This window comes from Acyrthosiphon pisum, chromosome A2, assembly GCF_005508785.2.
Source record: "Acyrthosiphon pisum isolate AL4f chromosome A2, pea_aphid_22Mar2018_4r6ur, whole genome shotgun sequence".
Taxonomy (NCBI): Eukaryota; Metazoa; Arthropoda; class Insecta; order Hemiptera; family Aphididae; genus Acyrthosiphon; species Acyrthosiphon pisum.
The window spans coordinates 67,942,946-67,967,363 of record NC_042495.1 but is presented as its reverse complement, the minus strand read 5'-3'; the positions used below and the strand labels follow the sequence as shown (position 1 = coordinate 67,967,363).

General features: G+C 33.0%; 1 protein-coding gene across 15 annotated transcripts in view; it reads right to left on the bottom strand.

The window, feature by feature from the left end:
- The window catches only part of LOC100168086 (collagen alpha chain CG42342), a 123,463-nt gene that overhangs the window by 43,893 nt on the left and 55,152 nt on the right, over positions 1-24,418 (bottom strand). For 8 of the 15 annotated variants that reach the window (XM_029490845.1, XM_029490833.1, XM_029490835.1 and 5 more), the window contains exons 2-5: positions 14,178-14,239; positions 12,046-12,081; positions 11,106-11,141; positions 6,177-6,212 (exon numbers count right to left, since the gene is read on the bottom strand). In XM_029490845.1, coding sequence (XP_029346705.1) covers positions 6,177-6,212; positions 11,106-11,141; positions 12,046-12,081; positions 14,178-14,239 — 170 coding nt within the window. The remainder of the gene's footprint in view (positions 1-6,176; positions 6,213-11,105; positions 11,142-12,045; positions 12,082-14,177; positions 14,240-24,418) is intronic. The other 7 variants (XM_029490836.1, XM_029490838.1, XM_029490844.1 and 4 more) reach the window with 3 other exon arrangements.

The window sequence follows — 24,418 nt, the reverse complement described above, 5'->3', positions numbered from 1 at the left end:
ATTCCGAATGTAATATAAAATTAGTCAAATATAGTGTAAAATTTTCAAAATTAAATTATTACAGAGGTTATTAATTATTATATAGTAAACTTCTACATTTTAATTAATTAAATTATTTAGATATACATTTAATACATCAAGACTAATTAACACTGTCGCGTACATGAAAGTAAATCGATATGAATCATATTAGTTAATTCCAACTAATCATAGGAGTATTTTGACCGTAATTCGTACACTGGAATGGAACATACAAAGTATTCATTTTCTAGTATTACGACTAGGAACCAAAATGTTTGAGTTTGAAACTAAAGTTTGTACAATAAACTTGTCCATTAAGTAATTTAAAAATAAAACAGAGGTCTAACCTTTTCATTTGTATCTCTAACGTTTCTATATAATATGTTTAAAAGGGATAATAGTGGCTGATAACAAGAGTGTAGTTGACGTTGAATACCACAGTGTTAAAAGACAAATTTCTCAAAAAAACGAAACATTGACTGTACAGAATAATATTATGAGGAATGAAGTGTGCTTTCGGTGAATGTAGATTTTTAAAATCTTTACAGTTTTGACTAAGTTGCTGAATAATGAGAAAAATATACGTGTTATGATAATATTGTAGGTACATTTATGCAAGTATAACAAACTGTAGCAATCTGATGCAGTAATCATATTTCCGAGAAGTAACAGGGCCTACTAATACGGTGCAGGATACCCAGTATGCATAATATACATTGTTACAGGATGACTCTTTCGTCGTAAACCTGCGGGAAATATCCTGGAAAAATATAAGTAATGTTTAAATTTTAAGAACTGTGACAATGCTTAGATATTAAAATCATAGAAAACTGTACCAAGAAATAGAATAGTTAGAAAAACAAAATGAATTGCAGTGTATTTCCAAAGATACCCTAAGAAAGTAAAATAATCATCCTGTATAGTATAAGGAGCGACAATCGTCACACATATAATATATAAAATAATGATACGACCTGGTAATAATAGTAGTAAATAATAATGTATTCGCAACACGAACGGAAGCATTAGTTTTCCGACGCGGGGCGGACGTACAATACATCTCCGCGGTATATTACACACGTAACCTACCTACCTGTAATAATATAATATAGGTTATATTATTATTGCGGGCAGTAAACTGCAGTTGGTTTAGGAGTGTGTTTGTTATGATGGTCTCGGTGTGGGTATAGCATTATATGTAATAATATTACATTATTCTATTATAATAAGTTATAACATTATTGTGTTCTACTGCTACAGCTGACCGTTGTTTGTTTTCATTTCACACGGTACTAATTAATTTATAATTCAATATAATATAGGTAGGTATGTACTAGGTAATAATATGTTATATTGCAGTCAACTTAGAGTTTGAGGTTTTTATCTCAAAATAATAATGAAATTAATAACATCGTCACGGTTATTGTTACATATAGTTACACATACTTATTCACATTATAATATTTACGTATAAGAACGTGTATCATTGGTTGGCTGAACAGAGAACGCATATAATTCATCCCATAATAATTTGCTTTGTAACATTTTAAATTAATCGCAATTTAATAAAACAAAGTGGAAACAAAATCGCCGTTATGTATAAGCCTGATACATACACACATAATATTATGCAAGTCATATAATCCCATGTGTGTATAGACGCGTGTAATTAATTTAAAATAACTTTCCGGAGATTAAATCAACTAATTAACAACAGGATAAATATTAAATAGTATGTAATAATAACAACATAATATTTCAAATAAAATACATTTTACGTTTTATACTTTGGCCTGGTGGCTTGTGGTGTTTAATACCGCATAGTTCTGTAGTTTATAGACAAAAGCAGACTTATAAACTTTGAGTCCGACCAACTCAACTACATTAGGTCGTAGAAGATAATGAGAAAACTTTTAAATTTTCACATAACTGGAATTCATCGTACCAATACTTACTATTGTTATGCTTGGCACGTTAAAGTTTATGTGTGAATATTTATAAAATATTATATGAAAATCTATTTGTTTAACGTCTCTATGTATACATTTTGAGACTTCTCATTATTATCGTAAAATAATTGAAATAAATTTGTATATTTCTTACGGTTTATCTCCCGAAGAATACATTATAGTATCATATAATATTATTATTCCATGTACATATAATAATAATAATATATATATAACTCGATTTTAAAATTTGACACCTCGTGTATGCATAAACATAATTAAGTGCGTACAGGTTTCAACTGCACACTATAATGGCGTACAGTAGTCGGCAGCAATAAACATTAAACATATATGGTAGACAATTTTTTATCTATAACACTCGAATAAAGTTTTAACAGATGACGTTATAGGTACCTAACTATAATACATTATGTATAATAATAATAAAAACACGCGTGTTTAAGGTTGACTAGATTATAACAGTGTTAATGTTGTGTTCGATAAAGACACCGCTTATAATATTATAGTTCCCATAAATCCCAGTATACTATACACATTACTGAAGAACTTAAGCATAATAATATTATACATTATAATATGAACTCTCGGCTAATGATCACTAAAAGCTAATGTACAACATAATTATTTAACGTGTACAAAATCAACGGTTGTAACCCTGCGACTCGCCGTGGTTCCTACAATGAACACTTCTGGTTTAGATGTCTCGGTCCGTATAGGTATGCATACATTTAATGGTGTTACGACATAGTGCATACTAATATAGTGAGTCGTCAATTAGCCGCGTTCTTCTTTATTTGACGGCGAAATCATCACGCGGTTTTTCGTTTTGTACATTTTATTTTAGTTTTTTTTTTACGCCTAAACGGAAAACGGAATATTATTACATAATAAATATAATATTATTGTGTAGGCGGACGACAACAATTATTCTTACGAGTCGTATTACGGCCGAGTAAAATACGCGCCATTGTCGATATAATATATATTTCCTATATTATAATAATAATAATATTATCATGGAATCATACACGGGAAGGCCGGAAACGCGACAATTATATTAAAGCGGTGGACGTCCCGGTATATAATAAAAACATCAAGGTGTGCATATGTCGTCCTCGCCTCAGCTTTTTATTACTACTTTTTTTTTTTCAAACGATATTTTTATAAGCCTACGTAGATTATTAAAATAGGCAAAGCGGTTTCACGCTCAGATCAACGCGGTTTAGACGTGAAACCTACACGCGGTACCCACAAATCGGTTCAGATTTAATAATCAATATTTAAATAATAATTAACACTAATTTTAATTCAAACCCGTTCCTTTTTTTTTACCCTAAAAATTAACATATAAGCTGTTTAGAAATTTGTATACCGTAACCGTTGCGTATAAATTTATATTATGTCTGTTAAATGTTTATAATATTTTCTGTGCGTGCGAGGACTTGTCATTATTGCCTTGACGTAATGACGTCGACATAAGCATAGAGTGTTTCTACTACAAATGTCAAAATTAGAATTAACATTTTCAATTAAGTGTCCAAAAAAAGATTTGTTTTATTTATCTTCTGCAAGCATTATTGGTATATATATTTTTAAAAAACGCTGATATTTTCAACCATAATATTATGGTGTTAAAATTTAAATAATTATACCTAGGTAGGCCCCGTCGTTTCAAATGAGGATTTGGCAGGATATTAATTTACCATATGTGGTTTTTATGTAGCAAAATAACCATATATATTTATGTATTATAGTTATAAGTTATTGTATGGCCTAAACAGCATATTATATCGATATAATATCACACATACCTTTAAATAATAAGAAAATAATCTATGACGTCGCCAGCTATCAATAGTTAGAAGCTGATAATAATATGTGAAAAATTGATTCACACGCGGGAATTTCAGAAAATATCGTGGAATATTTATTTTTAAATTTAAATCCTTTTAAATTTAACAGTAATATTTAAGAAATCAATTCAAAAAATTTAATTTTAAGACAACTATAATAGTGTAATGAGTATGCTTATCATGATTCATGGTGATAGAATGTGTTGTAGAAACACCCTGTATGGTGTACCTACCAACATACATATTATATTATTATCATAGTTATTGCGTTGTATACCCGCTCGAGGGTTATCCGTGATAATAAATTATATATCGAGTGAAATCAATTCTCTATAATATGCGCGTGTTCCACCGCAGAAGTCGCACGGAATCTTAAAAACTTCGGATCGAAAAGCACTATACATATAGCACATATAGGTATATACTTCCACGACGGGGTGGCGTATACTGCAGTGGGAGGGAGTGTGTAGGTCGTCTGTTTTGTATGCACCGTACAAACTTTTCCTCGCGGAAAACCCTAGTAAAACATTTTTATGCGAACGCGTTTACACGCGCGTGCAGTTGTATATAAAGCGTTTGAATACATACATATTATACTATATACGTACATACATACATATAAATTATATTATATATATATATTCTAACGAGTCATGTATACGAAATCGACTTATCTTCAACACGAGGAACACGCGTTACTCACCGTGCCAAAAAGATCATAAATTCGTTCTCGCTTTCGATATCGGCACTCGTCGATCGGCCGCACCTGTTACGTATATATATATTATTATTACATCGTGTATATATAATAATATATAGGTGCAATAATGTACGAGCGACGACGTATAAACGAGGGTGCGAAAACGGTATTTGGTTTAAAAACGAATCGGTCTGTTTAAATGGTTATCCTTTGATGTTGTACCGGATGCGAATGTTGCCGCTACCTTCGTGTAATAGCCGGTATACATTATATCAACCACCAGAGGTTCCTTCACTTATGTAATATGTATACTGCACGGGGTAAAAAAAAAAACCCTCGTTAACGCCTTCCATTTTCACGTCACCATTATATTATTATATATACATGACTTATAGCCGACCGCAAATTAGTCGGAAACACACTTTATACATTATACGATTTATCTAGACGCCGGATGGGACGATAATGTGGTAACGGCGGCGGTGTAGTAATGGTGCTATTCCTAGCCTCAAGCCTGTGATGTTAGCTGTGTACCTATGATATATTATTATTATAAAAACGTGTACAATTTACATGATGCTACATTGCTACGTTCGAAACGTGAACATTTAGCTTGATACTATAATATATATACCTAGGTAGGTACCTATTAAATACTAAATAATATCTTATTTAGTAAAAAAAATGTTCAGATCGATTTCTATATTTGTTGGAAATTATAAAAGCGTGGGCAGGGTGAAATATATAATTTGGCCGATTGTTAAAAATAATGATTTCATGTTATGGTGAATTAAACGTCTCAGCAACGCAGGAGAGGAAGTTGCGACTTATCATCGATTCGATAACTATAATGGCCAATATTTTACAGTAAACAATCATAAAAAAATATTAAATCACGCGACTGACGTGATTTTTCAGGATGATGGTCCGGAGATATCTTGGATTTGCTGTCTGGAAACTGCCACATCGCCGACAGGAACGAGGATCACCAATAGCACACGATGTAATATTATAGAATATAATTGGCTCACGTTGTGGTATTTTCCAGTAATACATCATTCCTCATAATAATACAACCATGCTATGATTACGATATGATTATATGACTTGGACAAATTGTATCAAAGTAATAATATTATCGATTCGCACAAATTACACAGCTATTTTTAACATAAAAAACATACAGGTAATTTTCCCAAACGAATATTGTGGTAAAAATATTCACCTGCAGTGATGACAAACCGAATTTTGTTTTAGAACAATAATTTTCGTCGTGTTAAAAAATTTAAATAAAACTCATAAGCGAGGTAAAAATATACTACATTCTATATATTATAGTAAATTCTAATTTATAATATTCGTTGTCGTCGTCTTAGTTCCTAAGTATAACACTAATAAGTAATATCCATTGGACAACTAATCCACCACACGTATATATAATATTACGTAATTTTTAATCTGCAGTTGGAGGCTCATCACGATAATATTTAAATCTCCCGAGACCTGCAGTAAAAATAGTAATAGGATAAAATAGGTTGTTCTACTTCTACATTATGTATGTATATAGGTATATATGTACGCATAACATAATTATTATAAATATTATAAATTGCTTTATGATAAATTACTTACGACGTCGCCTTTCGGTCCGTCCAATCCAATGGGTCCCTGTAAAAATGCATAACAAACAAACAAAAAACATAAGTTAATAAAAGGATTACGTGATTTACAATACATTATTATTTTTAGCTCAAAAAAATAATGATAATAATCATGATAATAATAACAATAATATAATATAATATTGATAAAGACGGTGTTGTGAAAAACTCGTTATGCACTGTACAATATCAAAACAATTTAAATGTACTATCACAATATGATAATAATATATGGAATTTATATTATAATATAAGTGCACAATATAATATGCATGCATGAATACGACTCGCGGTGCAGTGTACGCAAAACGACGGCGCAATCGTATGCAATAATCATAATAATAATGTACACTATATAATATACGATATACGCCCTTATTGTTATTATAAGTAATGTTATACTTATAGTGTTCATACACGTCCAGGACATGGCAAACACTAAAGGACCAAGAGTCGGATCCACATGCTGTTAGTCGGGTGTTAAGCTCATGCACGAGTTAGCTAGGGTGTGTGTGTGTGTGTGTGTGTGTGTGTGTGTGTGTGTGTGTGTAATGATAAGGCGATAGAGATATTATTTTATGGGGCTTTGATCACGCGTATATACGTATAACACGTTTATACAACTGCAACGGCCAACTGCCTACAGTACGCGTGGGGAGGTGCATTTCTTGTTTACATATTATATAGGTATATATTGTACAGGATCATACGTCGTGTACGAAAACGTCGTTATCGGCTCATTGCTGCGTGCGAGAAACCCACTCGTGAGCCACTACGTATAATATAGTTTCAAGCTCGTGAGATATACAGAGCGATTATTTGATCAAAAATCAAGCAACATCCAAGAAAACTCGAAGAATATGTAAAAGAAAAAAAGATCTTTTTTAATATCAAGAACAATAATTAATAGGTACTTCAGAATACCAAAAATCGGTATGTCCTTAAAAGTTTAAATATCCTTTGCATTTCCCAAGATGTAAGAATTACCCTGTATAATATATATTTCATTTTTATACGCGCGTATTTCGTTCGCGAGTGTCAGCACTATATCTGTATAGGTACTGAGCTGCTGCACTGCACGTACGCTGCAACAACGCGTACCTATTATATTATATCGCTCGCTGTTACGCCCATGCACGACGCGCGTGCCAGTCGAATAAAATGTATCTACGGTCAGAGAAAAAAAAATAGTAATAATAATAATAATAATAAATGGAATAAAAGCACTGTTTCGACTACCACTGTTGTACCCCGTATACCATATGTGCTCACCTACGTTAATAATAATATTTATAATGCGGCTCGTCGTAAATACGCTGTGAGACGTCGCGTTCGTGTTATTATACATTATGATTGTACTGTTATTTCCTGCATCAAGTCCTTTACTCTGTGGCCTGGATTCCACTACTGTGCGCTGAACGAAAACGCGTATTATACACCTAAAATATGGTGTCGATATAGTAGTATAATTTCAATGCAGCTGAGGGTGTGTCGCGCGCAAATAATATACGTCTTGTGATTTACTCGGAAAAAATTGATTAAATCCTCCGGTTATATATTCGTCACGTCTCCCGCGGTCAAACCCTGCAGCAGTTTATTGTTATCCTCCTCGGGTCGGCACCGCGGGTACGCGATAACCATGCCCCCGTCCTCATTCACCCTTAAAACCACCATTAGCGTGACCATACAATAGAATGAGCAGTCTTCAGATAGATTACGTGTACAGCAGTAAAGATGGTCCACGACCACCTCATCGAAAACGATATATTTGTGAAAAACGATTGAAAAAACGAATAAGATAGGTTCTAAAAATGTATGTTGATGTAGTAGTATCCTGTGTACACGTCAATATTCATACATAAACCTTGAAAGATATAGAGTGGGAAAACCTTCCGGAACGGCGGGACCCAGATATGTCACTGTTTTAAAAAAATATGACATATTCATTTGTAGTAGTGATATGTTCTTGGCTGCATATACCAGCCATAATCTATTACCTAATCACTCTTTAAAATTTCAGCTCAAATGCCGCTCTCTTCAACTGCGGTCGTGCCTCATGTGACTATTACATAATCTATTAATCAATTTGTCCCGTGCTTTTCTCTGTTCTTGTTATCAACAAACATGGTTACAAAATCAAGTATGGGTAGAAGATACTGGTAAACAGAGTACATATACTATAGTGTAATACACGATGCAAATCTTGAACAAATTCGTTCAGCTCCCGCTTTTTGTTGTTGTTTTGTATCGTTTCCACCTGTTATTTGACTATCGGTAAACTGTTCGGACCAAGAGGGTTGCAGACCATCTATATATAATAGTATTATACGGATTACGATTTACGAACCTCTCCGGACGTTTATCGCTCGATTCGACCAACGATAAAATAATAAAATATACATAGCTATTATATAATAGTCATGACACGCAACGTCCAAACACGAACTGATCGTTACAAGTGTTACTATGCGTCTATATGTGGTAATGCGGTATAATATTAAAGATACACATTAAAAAATATAAGAATATGAATGTGAATATATTCATATTAAAAATGAATAAAATACGTAAAAAATAAAAATGTATGTTATAATATAATAATATTATTGTTCTTTTACTATATTATAATACATGAGATTTGTATATATCATGCACCGTGGTTTTATCCAAAATAACAATAATTGAAAGCAGGGCTTGGGCAACAACTACGACAAAGTTAATTTTTGGACGATACGTCCGAGAAACGAATTTATAACAGATGAGAAACGAATTTAAAATGAATGAGTAGAAACGAGACACCAAACGACAGTCAAAAATTAAACTCAACTCAAATACGCGCCATTATCGTAATGTATTAAACGGGTGGATTTAATCGAAATCAATATTTATACAGCACGATTAAACGCTGTCAATATTTAAATAACACCGAAATAATTATATTAAAATCCACCACAAAATTAAATAGTAAGATTTGTATACATTTGAACAATGTTTAGGTTACGGTTTGCTCTTTATAGATTTCTAATTTTTTTTCTCCGGGCTGTCCAAAGCAGTAAACACATTATATTATTATACCTACGGAATGAATGAACATTTAATCGAAACCGGAAATTCTTCTTTTCAAAATATTTCGTTGTGTATTATTTTCTGACGCCGTCGCGTCGTGGCCGCGGTTATAATATTATATAGCTAGAGATTGGAAACATATTTTCGTGATTTTCCTCATGAACGTTGCATACATCTGTCGGTAAGAAACCACATACTTTATAATTTAAAAATTTAAGTTGATGCTAAAAAGGCAAAAAAACATTTGAAACTCTTTAAAAATGTTTAAATAACATTATATATTTATATCGAACGCACAGTAAGTAGTAAGACAAGTAAGTAGGTATATAATATAGCGATTACAGCAAGGCGGACAACAGTATAATATATGCGTATAGACCAGTGGCATATTTGGGACATTTATGGTTGGGTGATGGGGGGTAAATTACTTCCCTCTCTCTTGGGAGTGGGCCTTGGTTTATTTGTATGATTTAATAAATAGCATCTATATAGGTATATTTAGGTATATAATAAATAAAATGTGTTCCTCAGTAAACCGTAACCTCCCCCCACCATAAAATGGCAAAAGTTTCCGATGCTTAACTATTGCTCGCTACGCTCAGAATCTAAAATAAAATTATCAAACATAAAATGGAATAATATAAAAATGAATATATAATAAATACCCATCTGTTAGAAAAAATTCAAGGTGTTGATTAATTATATTCGAGGTCTAGGGGAAAAATTGTAATGAGTCCCGCCCTCCATTATCGAGATCTATATACGCCAAGTCACCACTGATATAATATACATATTATAATATCGTAGTATTTAATATTGTGCCTATTACAAACTAAAAATTACCCATTGCTCGGGGTCCAAGTTAGAAGTTCAATGTATAAAATAGTAATATGTAACTATATTATATTTTTGTGTTACACATACATGCGCTTAATAGAAAGTAAACAATTTTGGAAACGATAAGTTTGTGTAGGTAGGTAAGGTTTTACATATTTTATGAATCAACTACGTACAGGTCACCGACGTCACAATCGATACGTCGCGTTTTCGAGTTCAGTATCACTTCGCAATTCCATCAATCCATAGATTAACACAACATAGATGATTGCGAAATTAATTGACTTGAAATAATAGATTCAGCAAAAACACAACGCGTACGTCAAAAAATTGTTTATTAAAATTCATTTTGCCTAAGCCTCGAACTATTTAATAGTCGAAAGGAAACCAAATTTTCTCTATAAAAAATAAGCACTTTGACTGTGCTATATCGTTTTGTTTTTTCGACATCAATGATATTTGGTAATACAAAAAAATATATTATTGTTTCAAAATTTATTTATTTTTAGTTGTTCGATCTTGAATTACTTTTTTCGCATAAATGACAAAAAAAAAATATTGCACAGTCAAAGTTCTCCTTTATATGGTTAAAATGTGGTTTCTCATCTAGCGTCTTGATTTTCTTCCTTAGCTAGTTAACTTAACCTAACCATTTTTATAAAAATTTGTAAAACTACGCAACGACCGAAAATTAGGAATAGTGGACCATTTATAAATTATAACAATGTCTTCCATTTTTCTTAAATTTAATTAATATTGCCTATATCAAAACCTCTTCAAAAGCTGGTGTGTGTGGTTTAGCAATTGTATAAATAATAAATTGTTGCTAATTTGTTATTAAAATAGTTTACCGACACCAGTTTTAGATGTAAGTATATTAATTGAGTATCATTAATTTAGTTATCAGAGCGAAGACGCGTATTATAGTATTAATATTGTTAGATATGGCGCAAAATAATTTACAAGATAAACTCTCATTTGGAGGCGGTTATCTTACCGTCGAACCTCTGGTCCCTCTCATTCCTTTCGGGCCCTATAATAGGAAAATAATAAAACATAACAAAAAAAAAACAACAGTTAAAACAATAAAAAAAGCCTAATAATATATCGTATATTATTATGACAAAATCAATCTGCAGTCGATGAGTAAACGGACAAGATACTAGTATATTATTATACCGCGGGTACGGGGGTGATTATAAATTCAAATTATTAAACAGTTTTTCACGCCCCACGTAGGTATCGGATGTGACATTGTACTTGACAAAATAATAACAACAAAATAATATTATAGGGAGAGCCGGCGCGTTTTCCGTTTTTCATATATTATTGTAATATTTTCTAACATATAGTTAACCGACACCGGAAAACTGGAAATCACGCAAGGGTCCACTCTATAATATACATAATTATTCAATTATATTATGTAATACATAACATAGGAATTGTGTATATTGTATTAATTGTAGTGCATTATAATTCATGCGAGCCTGTCAAAAATTGGTGCATTGTGGCGATTGGGTAGACCGAGTGCAGGACTCGAAAATAATAAATGGAATATCTACGAAAAAATAGACGTTGCCAAAAAAACATGTCAAAATATATGAGAAATAAAATATAAGCTAAAATCTGTTTAAATGTGTGGTTTTGTTAGGGTCGATGCGTGCGTGCGTACTGAGTGTGTGTTGATGTGTCTGTGTTTGTGATTTTTGGGCCAAAAAAAATGAAAGAAAAAATGAAAGAAAAAATAGGTCGTGTTGACAAGCATGATTGTCGTCTGAGTGTGATTGTAAATTATGTGTGCCAAAACAAATAATATTAATAATTGTATAATAATGTATGCAATAATATGATGTATAATAAATGATAAAATAAATTAAATAATAATATAATATATAAAAATGTTTGGAATATAATAATTTGATGTGAATAAATACCGGAAAACCATTTTTCCCAGGCGGACCTGCCGGGCCCTGTAAAACATATATTTCGATGTTGCTTTTCATGAATTATAATAAGTTATAAACAACAAAAACAACGACAATAACAATAATAATAATAAAAAATTATATTATTACAACAGTGGAATTTGTTTTTAACAGCAGGGCCGATTTCGGTATACAGTATAATGTTTTTAAACCGTATTTAAATATTGTTATTATTATTATGGAGACCACGATATACCTATCTTTAAAAATGATTAGGCACCAACTTTTTTGTTTGTACCTAAGTTAAGTTCCTTATATCTATCTCACTCACTCACGCTTATTTATTTCTCTTTTTAATTACATATGTTTCAATTTATGTTAGGTTACCAATAACTAATATCCACTAGGTACGAGTAGTTTCTATTACATCGTATTATTGTAACGCGAAGCTAGGTTTTTTTCACGAGTTTAGTGTCACGTAAATAAAATTCATATGGGAATTATGTAAGTGTAAGAAACATTCAAATGCTGTTTAGTAGATGTTTTGAATCGAAAGCGCATATCTTTACAGCGGTTTATTTGTACGCATTATTCATCGAAATAAGACATTGAAATAAGACATTGAAAGCATACAGCGTGGTCTAATATAATATACTATAGTCACTAACAAGCTTGGTGTCACAAACATAATTTGTTAACAATATATGATATAGTATATATAATATAGTTATAAATAGTTTGGATAGCATAGTTTATAGTTAGAGGAAATTAAATTAATTTGCATGTTTCACGAATTATTTTCGAAGCTTACGTCAGAACAGAACGCAATTTGAAAATAATAATGCTATAATATATAATACAAGTATTAATGCTGATTTAGCTTGACATTTATGTCGACGAGTAAAAATTATAGATATAGATAGGAATTCCAAAAACCTTTTAAATTATAATTTTCTCTTTAAAAAGTTCCCATTAGGAAAAATATTAATGCAATTATTTACTTCGTGAAAATATCACAATTATTATTTTAATCATTAGCGAGGATAGTAGATACATCATGATTTATACGCAATGCCGTTAAATACAGTGACACGATAAAAAAGAAAAACGTTACAGTAATTGGTATATTATTTTTCTCGGCATTTGAACTTTACATTTAATAAATTTATGCACAATAACGTTTGAAATGGTTTATTCGTTTTGTAGAATCACGGCATTGTACGGGAAACTTTTTTATAAAACGCACGTACAATTTAAGTATATATATAATAATCACATTGCTTGATAATTATTGTTGCGGTCCTTCGTATTCCGAACTATACGTAGAACAATTATACAGAATATCGACGTTATATTTTAATCGAAGAATTTGAAAGAAAAAAAACCAAGCCTAAAGCAGTCAAGCGTTATATTTTATTCATTATAATGGACCGAAATAGAAGTCTTCCTTACTAACCGCTTTTTACTCGATAAGGCCAATCAAAAGCACTCGTTTCAATATATTATATATTTTATATATATACCTAGTACAATAACACGCGTTGTGAATGTGAAGTACCTATGTATAGTGGTTTGTGCTGACTCATATATTATTATATTGTGCTGTACGCAGGTAGGTGCATACAATATAATGTTTACACAACCTCTTCTCTCGTGTGATAATTACAATAATAATGCTCAACGCATTAACCATCGCGGTTTAAAATATTTGTAGACAAAAAAAAAATCAAGAGATAATTTGGTCGCCGGGTGATTAAAATTAAACATTATTGCATTGTTTGAAATGTGTTTAAGCCATTAACTCGGCGGCTTAAAATCTCATCAGTGGCACGATGCCACTCAACGCGGCGGCGCACTATTTTTACGACAGCGTCCGCACAACGCGCCCGCCAACGTTCCGGACCGCGGATCCCTAAATAATAATAATATGTACAATATCTGAATAAGTCTTATAACTGCAACCCGAAATGGCCGTCACGGTCATCCGGCCGTTATAATCAATTTCCTCCGTTCGAAACGAAACCCGGTGTGGGTTTACAGTTTCGGTGTAATATTAATTTAAAATATGATATTTTATTGAAAACATTAGGTGTGTCCGTTGTTTCGGTTGTTCCGGTCCAAGTATTTCGTATATCACTCACCGCTGGTCCAGGATCACCGGTGTCGCCTTTCTTCCCTCGCTTGCCCCGTTTGCCGGGAGGCCCTGAAACGCGTTTAATAACCGATTAGTCTGATGTAGGTATATTACACAATATACATGTTATAATTATTAATTATTATTATTATATAATTCGATGGGTCGATTGGTATATAGGTATCGTCATATATTTTATTATAATTTTATGACGGTACGACAAAATGTATGTTAAGAGAGCACGTTTCAATAACCACGCGGACTTCAGTCGGCGAACTATTATAGGATTCATAGTAATAATGATCGTGAATGATGTATACAATATTACATAGCACTGCTACCTAGGTCTCCGGATTGCTCGGATACCACCGCCGGACCGGATAATGATGCAAGGATGGTGGGGTGGGGAAAAAAATTGCGCCGGGGGTGACGTCCTAGTGGTCCTCCGTCGTCGACGTCCGTCGCGCTGCAGTGATGAATGGTAAATATATGGTAATCCGAATAGATGTATATATACTATATATGTATATAGGAGGAGTCGGTAGCAAATGATCAATGACGCCCGACATTAACAGTCACATCTCAGTCTCCTCCTGCTCCTGCTCCTCCCCATCCCGAACGAACAAAGGACCATTAAACTACGTCTTCGCTCTATCTCTCATATATGTATATAATATAACATTCACGTGAACATGCGATTCGTTTTGCCAAGAAGAATCTCCAGCGACGAGGGTGCAAAAAAACTTTAACCGATTATAATTTAATTTTTTTTTTTGCGCCTACTTCCTACTGCCTTTTTTTCCCTCGTCGTCTAATTTGTCATCCAGAAATGTTATAAACACCGTCTGTTTATGAAAAATATAATAGATTACTACGCACCGACCGGAAACCGTCGATATTGTTGCGCGTCCGAGTGCGTTAGCCCCGCGGTGGTATTTTTTTTTAATCATAACCTTTTAAACAATGTATCATACATACTATATATACATATACTACGCGCAACATGTTTCTCCAGAATAAACGCGATTTATTACATTATAGTTAAACTATATACAGAAATCACATAGAACCTACTGAGTACTAACACAGACCAATTATTTTATCATGACTTAGACTGCAATATTCAGGGTTAAAAAATACTAAAAGATTTAAAATATTTTTTTCGAGTTTAATAACATACTATTTGACATTTCCTTGTAAGTTATATCAGTACGAGTTCTTGAAATTAAAAAATATATATATTAACTCCTTGTATTTTGTAAAATATTGTTTGGCTGGCTCGTGATAAGAGACCAGCCTTTTATACTTCATATTTCAATACGTATGTATGTATAATATTATAGTATATAATATATTATATTATAAAACAATATTTTTAAAAGTTGAAATTTCTAGATTTACGATCTCTCACCTATAGTTCTGATGTATACCTGTAACCGTGGTGTAGAAATACATTTGACAGGTATTGCACGTCTGTATAATATTGTAATGTATGCTCGCGCCGGGCGGTCAAAAGTTTAAAGAGCCTTTCCATAAAAAAAAAAACATAAGTATTATGTATACATAATAATATAATATATTATTATATCGTATAATTTATATGCTTACATGGTAGGTATATATAACATATTATAATAAATGCATGTGTGTATATACAAGTATATCATGAACATACATGTATGTATTCACACTTTTCCCTTGATATGGTCATAGATCTATTCGATCACGTTCTCGATGTTTACCTGTCATTATATAGTCAATTGACCGCCGAGCACGTTATATATGTGCAGAGAGAGAAGTCCTACCAGCTCGCTAATGCATTTCGTTGTAGTCAAACCGTTATGATATGTATATATTATAATATAGGCACTCGATATAGCTAGATCTATACACGGTCAACATGTGTTTTACTAAAAGCATTTCCGTTTATTACCTCAACACATTTCCATACGGTTTTAGTTTATCTTAGGTGTTTTTGGCATTAAAACCATTTTCTCCAAACACATATTCGGCGTAAAGGTTATATACTATATAGATGAGGCACCATGCGTTGTAGTTGGTATATGTATATTATAAACTGCCGTTACCCTAGGGGCTTTTAAATTGGGACTGTTAAACGATCGGAGAGTACTGAGTAGGGATATGCGATTAACTCGTTTGGGAGGGGGTGGAGGATGTATATGTATATAATATACAAAAGCAATTTAAACTCTTCGCTAGAAATACCACCCTATAGCACTCGTGTTGTTGGCGCATAATCGAAAGCACATTTTAATGAACAACCAAAGTGCTCGAGGGTACCAGATTTTCCATCGATTTTAGGCAAATAATAACAACATCATCTTCTCTCATTCTGCAGCTGGTCCGTTGGAAAATTTAATTTCTTTTAGGTACCCGATAACACGTATATATTATATTATTTTTATCTACATGATTTCGATACATTAAGATCCAATATTTTGTATATCAAGTAGATAACTCGCGTAATGTTATTTCAACGACGTGGAAAAATGGTAAAACGCCACAGTATACATCCTTTATAGCATATACTATATATACTATACACACGTATATATAGATAAGAATGTTTCAAAGACAAAGAGTTTTTTTTATACGAAAGAATGTTTCTCGGTCAATAAATGAAATTACTTACAGACTCAGTTATTTCGTTGATAGACGACTTGAAAAGTAATCTTTCATAAAAAAAAAAAAATAAATAAATGAGAATTACAGACATTTTCTCGTATAAGGGATCTTTTTTATCCAGCGGCGTATAAAAACACAAGGTTTGGGGCGGTCGTAGGTAATTCGACCTTGCTGACGACTGATCCAGGCTATATCCCACCACGTAGTCATATACTCGCCACTAATCTCGATACAATGTGTACCTATGCCGGTGTTATCGTTGCCACAATCTCTGTGGGGAGACCGCCGCAGCATATACGTCCATCACGATCGTTTCACATTAGTCACGGTATGCGATAAGAGGGGTGGAAATAAGATTTGGAATAGGATTTCTTTTTACGCCTCGCTAAGGTCAATACGTGTATTACTGCGTAATATATATTTATTATATATATATATATAAAGTATTATATAGTAAACCGAGAGAAGGGACATTGGGGACATTATACCTGAGCTTTACGGTAAAAGTTGGTTTATTTTACACCAGCGATGTAGCCGCCGCCGATAGGGGTAAGAGAAAAATACATATATAATATAAATTGTCACATTGGAGAGAAAAGAATAAAAAGGTACAAAATACGATATAATTGAGTTGTTCGTATAATACGATCTCGCGCCGTGCCGCCGTTAAGAGTAAACAGACGCAAACAAGGGTCTTTGCATTGAAATTATAGCACTTATATATGTATATGCTGTTTTTTGTCCGTGTTCCCCTCGTACAATATTATATTGTTCGGGCAGTAAAAGTAAATATAAATAACGTATTTTTAAAAAACAAAATAATACACGGACCCAGGATGAAGGTATAATATTAAAACCAGGTGGGCGAGGAGAATGTGACGGTAAAATAAGCATATTTTTCGAGTTATCGTGGGCGTATTTAAGTCTTCGTGTGCATTATTATGATCATCCCGTTTAGTTGTGTGTCCACTTCAGCTCCATAATTATATTTTTATTCGTATGCACTATAGTATTATATTATATTATAATGCTACGGGAAATGTAGAAAATCTGGGTATTATATACATTTCCCGGGCAGTTTTGAGTAGTTCGAATAATTATTAAAACATTTTCTATATTGACCAGGAAATTAATGGCTATACCGATTTTTTCGTGGTTAATTCAAAATATTTTAAAAATTAAATCACATATTTGTGCAAATAAATTATATTATGTATTGTTGAGTTGTTCTTAAATTTAGCATTAGCAGGTACAAAATCATTATTTTCTTATAACTTCTAATTAAATATAAAATAAGTACTACTTATAAAACCATTTTTATGTATTCCACTACAGTTATCTTTGAATACAATTATAGTAGTATAAAGTATAACTTCATATTTTACATTACCCGGACCATATGTGAAAATGTTTGTAAAATGTCTACAACAAATTACTTTTATTAGGCGTTCTATACATTTCTTGGTCATTTTATGAAATTCCTAATTTTCTACTTTGCTTGTAATATACTCCATTAGTTGTTTGAACAAAGTCTGCTGTTGACAAGCTTCCAACATATTATATAACATATTAATATATTATGTTATATCACTTAAATGTAATATTACCATTTACCAATCTATAAAATGATTCGCAAACACATAAACATCGTAAATTGGCCATTGATTTAGAATGGAGAAAATTCCAGATGAATTTGAAATCTAATTAATCGTAGTAAAAGTGCCAAAAATAGAAAATAAACAAAAGAAAATCAGACTGTTATGAAACGCATTTCACGATATTTTGAGCAAAATGTAAAGAGATAAAATAATATATGTTTTAGGTAGATAAAACTATTATTTTATTAATAATCATACCTATAATTATTTAAATTGATTAATAACTTAAAAAATATTAATTCACACTTAAATAATACCATCATTTATAATAATGATGTCGTCCCGTAGGCCATATAGAGCAAGTGGTTTTCGCCCAAGGTAAAAATTGATATATAGGTACATATAATTAAAATAACATCGCAAAACCCATAAATTATGACAGTAGGTAGGTACATCAATAATATCGACTCTCGTCAATATCTATTAAATCAGACATGAATACATATAAGGTGCAACCTAACCCAGAACGCCGGTTTACGAAGTATGTTTTAGATCACCATTCGACACAATAAATAATAATAATAATAATAATATTATATAACTGCCACCGCAATCAGTTGTTCGTCTTTTCACAATTATATCACATCATGCGATACACAGTACCTACAACTGTATACGATATAAACAGGGGGGGTGATTTCTCATTTTATCGTGGTTCCTTCGATCAAATGAGAAAACGGGAAAACACGGTGGTCCATTTTTTTTTATTAAAATATAATATACCATTACAACTACGCCGCAGCAGCCTGTAGTGCGCATGCACGGCGAACGACTGCAACTACTTATTACAATACTCGTGCCGTATTAACATGTCATTGAATGTATGCAATGCGTGTGAGAGACGCGTCAAGGGGAGGAAAAAAAAGGGGAAAAAAGCTATTTCTGAACGCGTGGTGTATAGGACGGCTTGTATTATTACACTCGCGCCTCTCGACGTTCCGCCATCAATTTCGAACGGAGCGATATATACACACACACGTATATGTATGTATATAAATGTATACGAGCCGCACACGGTGAGAAGAATGAAATAAAACACGAGACGCATAACCCGCGCTTCACGACGACGACACCACCTAGACTACAACCGTGTACGTATTATATTATATACGCAGGCTGTAATATATTATATAAAATATATCCGAGTCGTCGTCTCCCTGTGTTCAAACAGCAGCCGTCCTATGTATAGCCGTATAATATACATTCTATCCGTTCTCGATTGAAATACCCCCCCGATCAATTGCTCACACGGCAGAGCTCGCGGCCCGTCAGATGTGACTGGATCAACGGCGGCATTCCTCCCCGGATGAACATAAAAACTAAAAACTAAAACTCCTTCCGCGTGACGAGCCCGTACCATATATCCGTATATAAGACGCGATTCTTCTCCGACCATCGACGAAAAAAATACACACGACAAATCCACAGTGTTTGTTTTCTCTTTCGTTGTTTTTTTATTCTTCTGTTATTTTATTATTAAAGTCAGTTTGGGCGTTATTTTCTATTTCGCTGACTTCTGTTATTGTACAACCCCTCCACTCGTTTTTTTATATATCTATAAATATGTACCATATAGTTTGTCCGGCAATAAATCCGATTAAATTTCCCGCCTCCTCCATCGATAAAGTTTCGCGTACAGAAATACCCACTTCCGCGTTACTATATAGATGATTCGATAAATGGTATATATATGTACACTTGTATATATGTGTGTGGACGAAAGTCCCGAAATACGCTCAGGCAAAAACGTTTAACCTCACCCCCGCGAGATGTCATACTCGTCGTCGCCGTTGTCATTTCCTATACTGAATATTATTATATAGCCAGCGGGAGACTCGTTTTTGACAAAACGTGACGAGCCTCGAAACACTTTTGAAAACCTCGAAAACACATACATGCGCGTGGTCGCACACGTGTATAAAACCCTCGAAACTTCACACTGCCGCTGCTCCTGCAGTGATGACGTGTTTCCTTTTCCATATCCTTCACTTTGCCCCTCGCTTCGTCTTTTTCTCTATTTGTCTGTCTGTCTGTCTGTTTCTCTCTCTCTCTCTCTATCTATCTATCTATCTGTGCGAATTATATTTAAGTCTTCCCAAGAAGTTTATGTACGCGCGTACGCTACTTTCCAGATCGCGTTCCTCTAATTTACACCAGACGTTCATTAGTGAGATTTTACCCGGCTGCTGGTATACATATATATATACGATATTCTCCTTCGCGATGCCACCCATCCGTAGTCTTACTCTCACACCGGTGCAGGGTCAGACCTTTGCAATGGTCACGTATATGGTAGCTCTCTCTCTCTCTCTCTCTCTCTTTCTCTCTCTATCTCTGTCTCTCACACCCACGGCTGGATTATAATTGCCACAGATACGGTTCGTTAGCTGAAAAACCCGGCGCCTGTTAACCGTGGGGCTGATCATTATATTATAACAGGTATAATGCTATATACGCGTATATAATATATCATATTATTATTGTATCCGGATGCGTTTGTGCGCACTACAGTATATATTGTAAACCTTTTGTATGATATGTATTTTGGTTTTAAAACGCATATTTCCTGATTGTTAAGTATAATAATAAATTATAACAACTACTCTTGTAAAAACAATAATATTATGCTGCATGAGTAATCTTATAGAGCGGTAATTAAATCGAAAACAAACAGAATACAATAGGTACCTATATGCTTTATAATTGCACGCGATAGTTGACAAATAATAAAATCCAAGTATAAAAATCATGTTTCGTTGTAAGCATAGTAGTATACCTGTATGATAATGGTATAATAACGCCATTCATTGAAATCAATAAAAACACACACATCGCAGAAATGGTTTGGGCGCATATACCTATACTGCGCCGCAATTGATTTACATTGACTTATAATTTATATTAATTGTACTAGTACATATAAGAACATACCTATGAATAAAATGCTCGATTAAGCCTACACAGAAACCGTATAAAATCGAGATTCCAATCAATTGTTATACAATGTTCCAAACTGTATGTAATAGCAGATATGCCACGGTGAAGTCTAAAGTCACATACAATTTGGAATGCCTTGAATATCAGTCCGGTATACGATTTGTATCGATAACTATAATATAAACGAAATGTTTAATTTACGAAAATGTGGCGGTGATTCAAAAACCTAATGAAAATAATCATAATGTAAAAAATAATAAATAATAGTAGTATGATAATTGATAATATATAATATCATCCGGCCTAGTAACCAATAAAAACGCAAGTTTTGCATACCTATATAAATTATATCATAATATTTTTTCGTACCATCCCACGTTAAATATTGCCGCAGCGACGTCGTGAGTCATGGTTACAGGTATAAAATAAAATAATACATATACCTATATTGGCGTCTACGGTATATGATATTATGATCGGTAGGGTTACCCGTCGTCGTCGTCGTGACGCCGTCTACGGACGTCACGCCATGGTCATAATATAGACGCCAGGTGTATATATATATATATAGGACTGCGATACTTACACTCCTCGTCTATATAATATATAATACCTATACCTAGTCAAACGCGAATCACGTCATCAAATTGGTGTATAGGTAGGTACCTTTTATAAAATATGACGTGTAAAGCTTTCCTGGTGGCGTAAACGATCAATGATGACTTGGTCAGCTCGTTTTTGGACTCTAGCTGACATAAATAATATGCGAAAGCAACGGTAGTGCAAATTATGCATATAAATATTTAATTTTACTAAATTATTTTGCCTTATTGTTAAACCTATTATTATATTATTATACTATACTAAGATGCGCCTATGTGCTCTACTTGACAACTCCTTCAGATGTTTGAGTAAAAAGTTTTTTATATTATACAATACTCCTAACTGTACATTAAAAAAAATATTATTATTATAATTCAAGTGATAAAAATGTTTTTATTTGCTCCATGTGATCAATATACATATTTCACCCCCTTGAAAATTGTCCTATATAGTTACTTCACTTTGGTCGTTGAAAGTAAGCCACCCAAGTTCAAACATTTTAATTCAAGTTTTCTGAATATTTAGTGTAGGTACTTAAGTAATTTGTAAGTATTTGTGAACATAAATTGGCGGTGATTTGTCAGTTCAGTCGTTTCAAATTATCTGCAGCTAACTTCTCAGAAACCTAGCCGTTAAAATGTATTCAAATGTCGTTCACAATTTGTAAGCATAATTATTTTTAATTTGTGCACCATATTTTGAAATAGTCTAAGTTCAAAAATATCAATCCAGGCCAACTCGTGTGATTACAACGTGTATATTAGTGTACGCGGCTGCTCCAAAAAGTAAAAATATTTACAATATATATATATACCTGATGTACCTATATGCCCATTTTGTTGATGTATATATTGACGTGTATAACACGTGTGTATTATAATATGGTTTGCAGCAGTACCATTGGTTGGCAAAAGGTCACAATAAATATTTGTATGCAGTGGCATGAGGTATCGAAATTGATCGAGGTCCGAGTGTAATACCATATACCTATATATTATTATTATTATTATATTCATTGTTATTCACCGTCTCGATGTTCTGTGACCGATGAGTTCCCATCGCGTGGAGCACAAGACCGAATATACCTACAATAAAATAGAATAGGTGTACGATGACTGAGCGCGTTTTATTATTTATTTTTTTAGAACGTTAATAACGTACACACATACGTCATACAGGATATATTTAAGTACGCACACTGTATGACATTATGTGTATACATAGACGAAAAGCCGAGTTTTATAGAAGAAATCAACGTGCATTTGTGTACAAACAATAAAACATATTTAAATAATAGTCGTTAGGTATTATGCGTTGTTGTTATCAGTTGGCGATTTTCCAGGAGGTCACAGTTTGGTAACCTCGACACATACACCGAATATACGCGACACCTATACCATAACATCGAGGGATCGAAAGGTTAAGTACGAGCCACAATTTATATTCTCGTAACCACCACAAGATTACTGTTCGAAAATAACAATAATAATAATTTATGTTTTCCTTTTATTGACAACATGCAATCAGATATAATATATAAGTACTTAACTAAGTATAAACTTTGAACACGATCTACAATTTATGTACCTACTACCTAGGTATAACGAGGACACATGCATCTAGTATATATATAAGAAATCAAATCGATTCGCCTAAGCTTAATGTTATAATAACGCACAAATTATACTTTTAATTTAAAAAACGAAATGTGCACAATCGTTAATGTAATAATGTATTTATTCGACGATAGTACGATACTGGTATATATCGTTTACCAATTCGGAATCAGAAAATGTGCACTTCTTCGGCGTACAGAATATTTACATCTGTTCAAGCGGATGCTGTGATAAATGTATCTCATTTCTTCCCCGTGTTTGTCCATATAAAACCACCGTGTAAACAATTATTAACAACTCGTATAATCCGTAACGAATTTTTTTGTTTAGCGCTTGTATAATATTATATCGTTGTGTCTTAAGCTAGTCTGTCCGTGGACAATACATTACTATGACATAGTAAATTATATAGCCGTTGTAGATAGTTTTAAGGAGATATACGCGTTATTTATTATAATATTTTATACCATTGGGTTGAAAAGTGGCGTATTTACGGGGGGGGGGGATATGGGGGATAGATCCCCCCCTTGACCTTTTTTTTTGTAAAATTAAGTTTACTTATTTTCTGTATTTCTCAATATGATACTACTTTTAAGTTTTAAGTAGGTACCTATATCTGTTTTCTAAATGTTCTAGCCGTGGTAATTTGTCCGCTTTGATATAGGTACTATACGCCACTAGTCGTTCGTGGCATAATTAATATCGGAAAACAAAAACATATATCTTTATGGTGGTATGGTATACTATATTTTTGAATTCTCTGCGAATTATTTTTCATGCATGAGTGT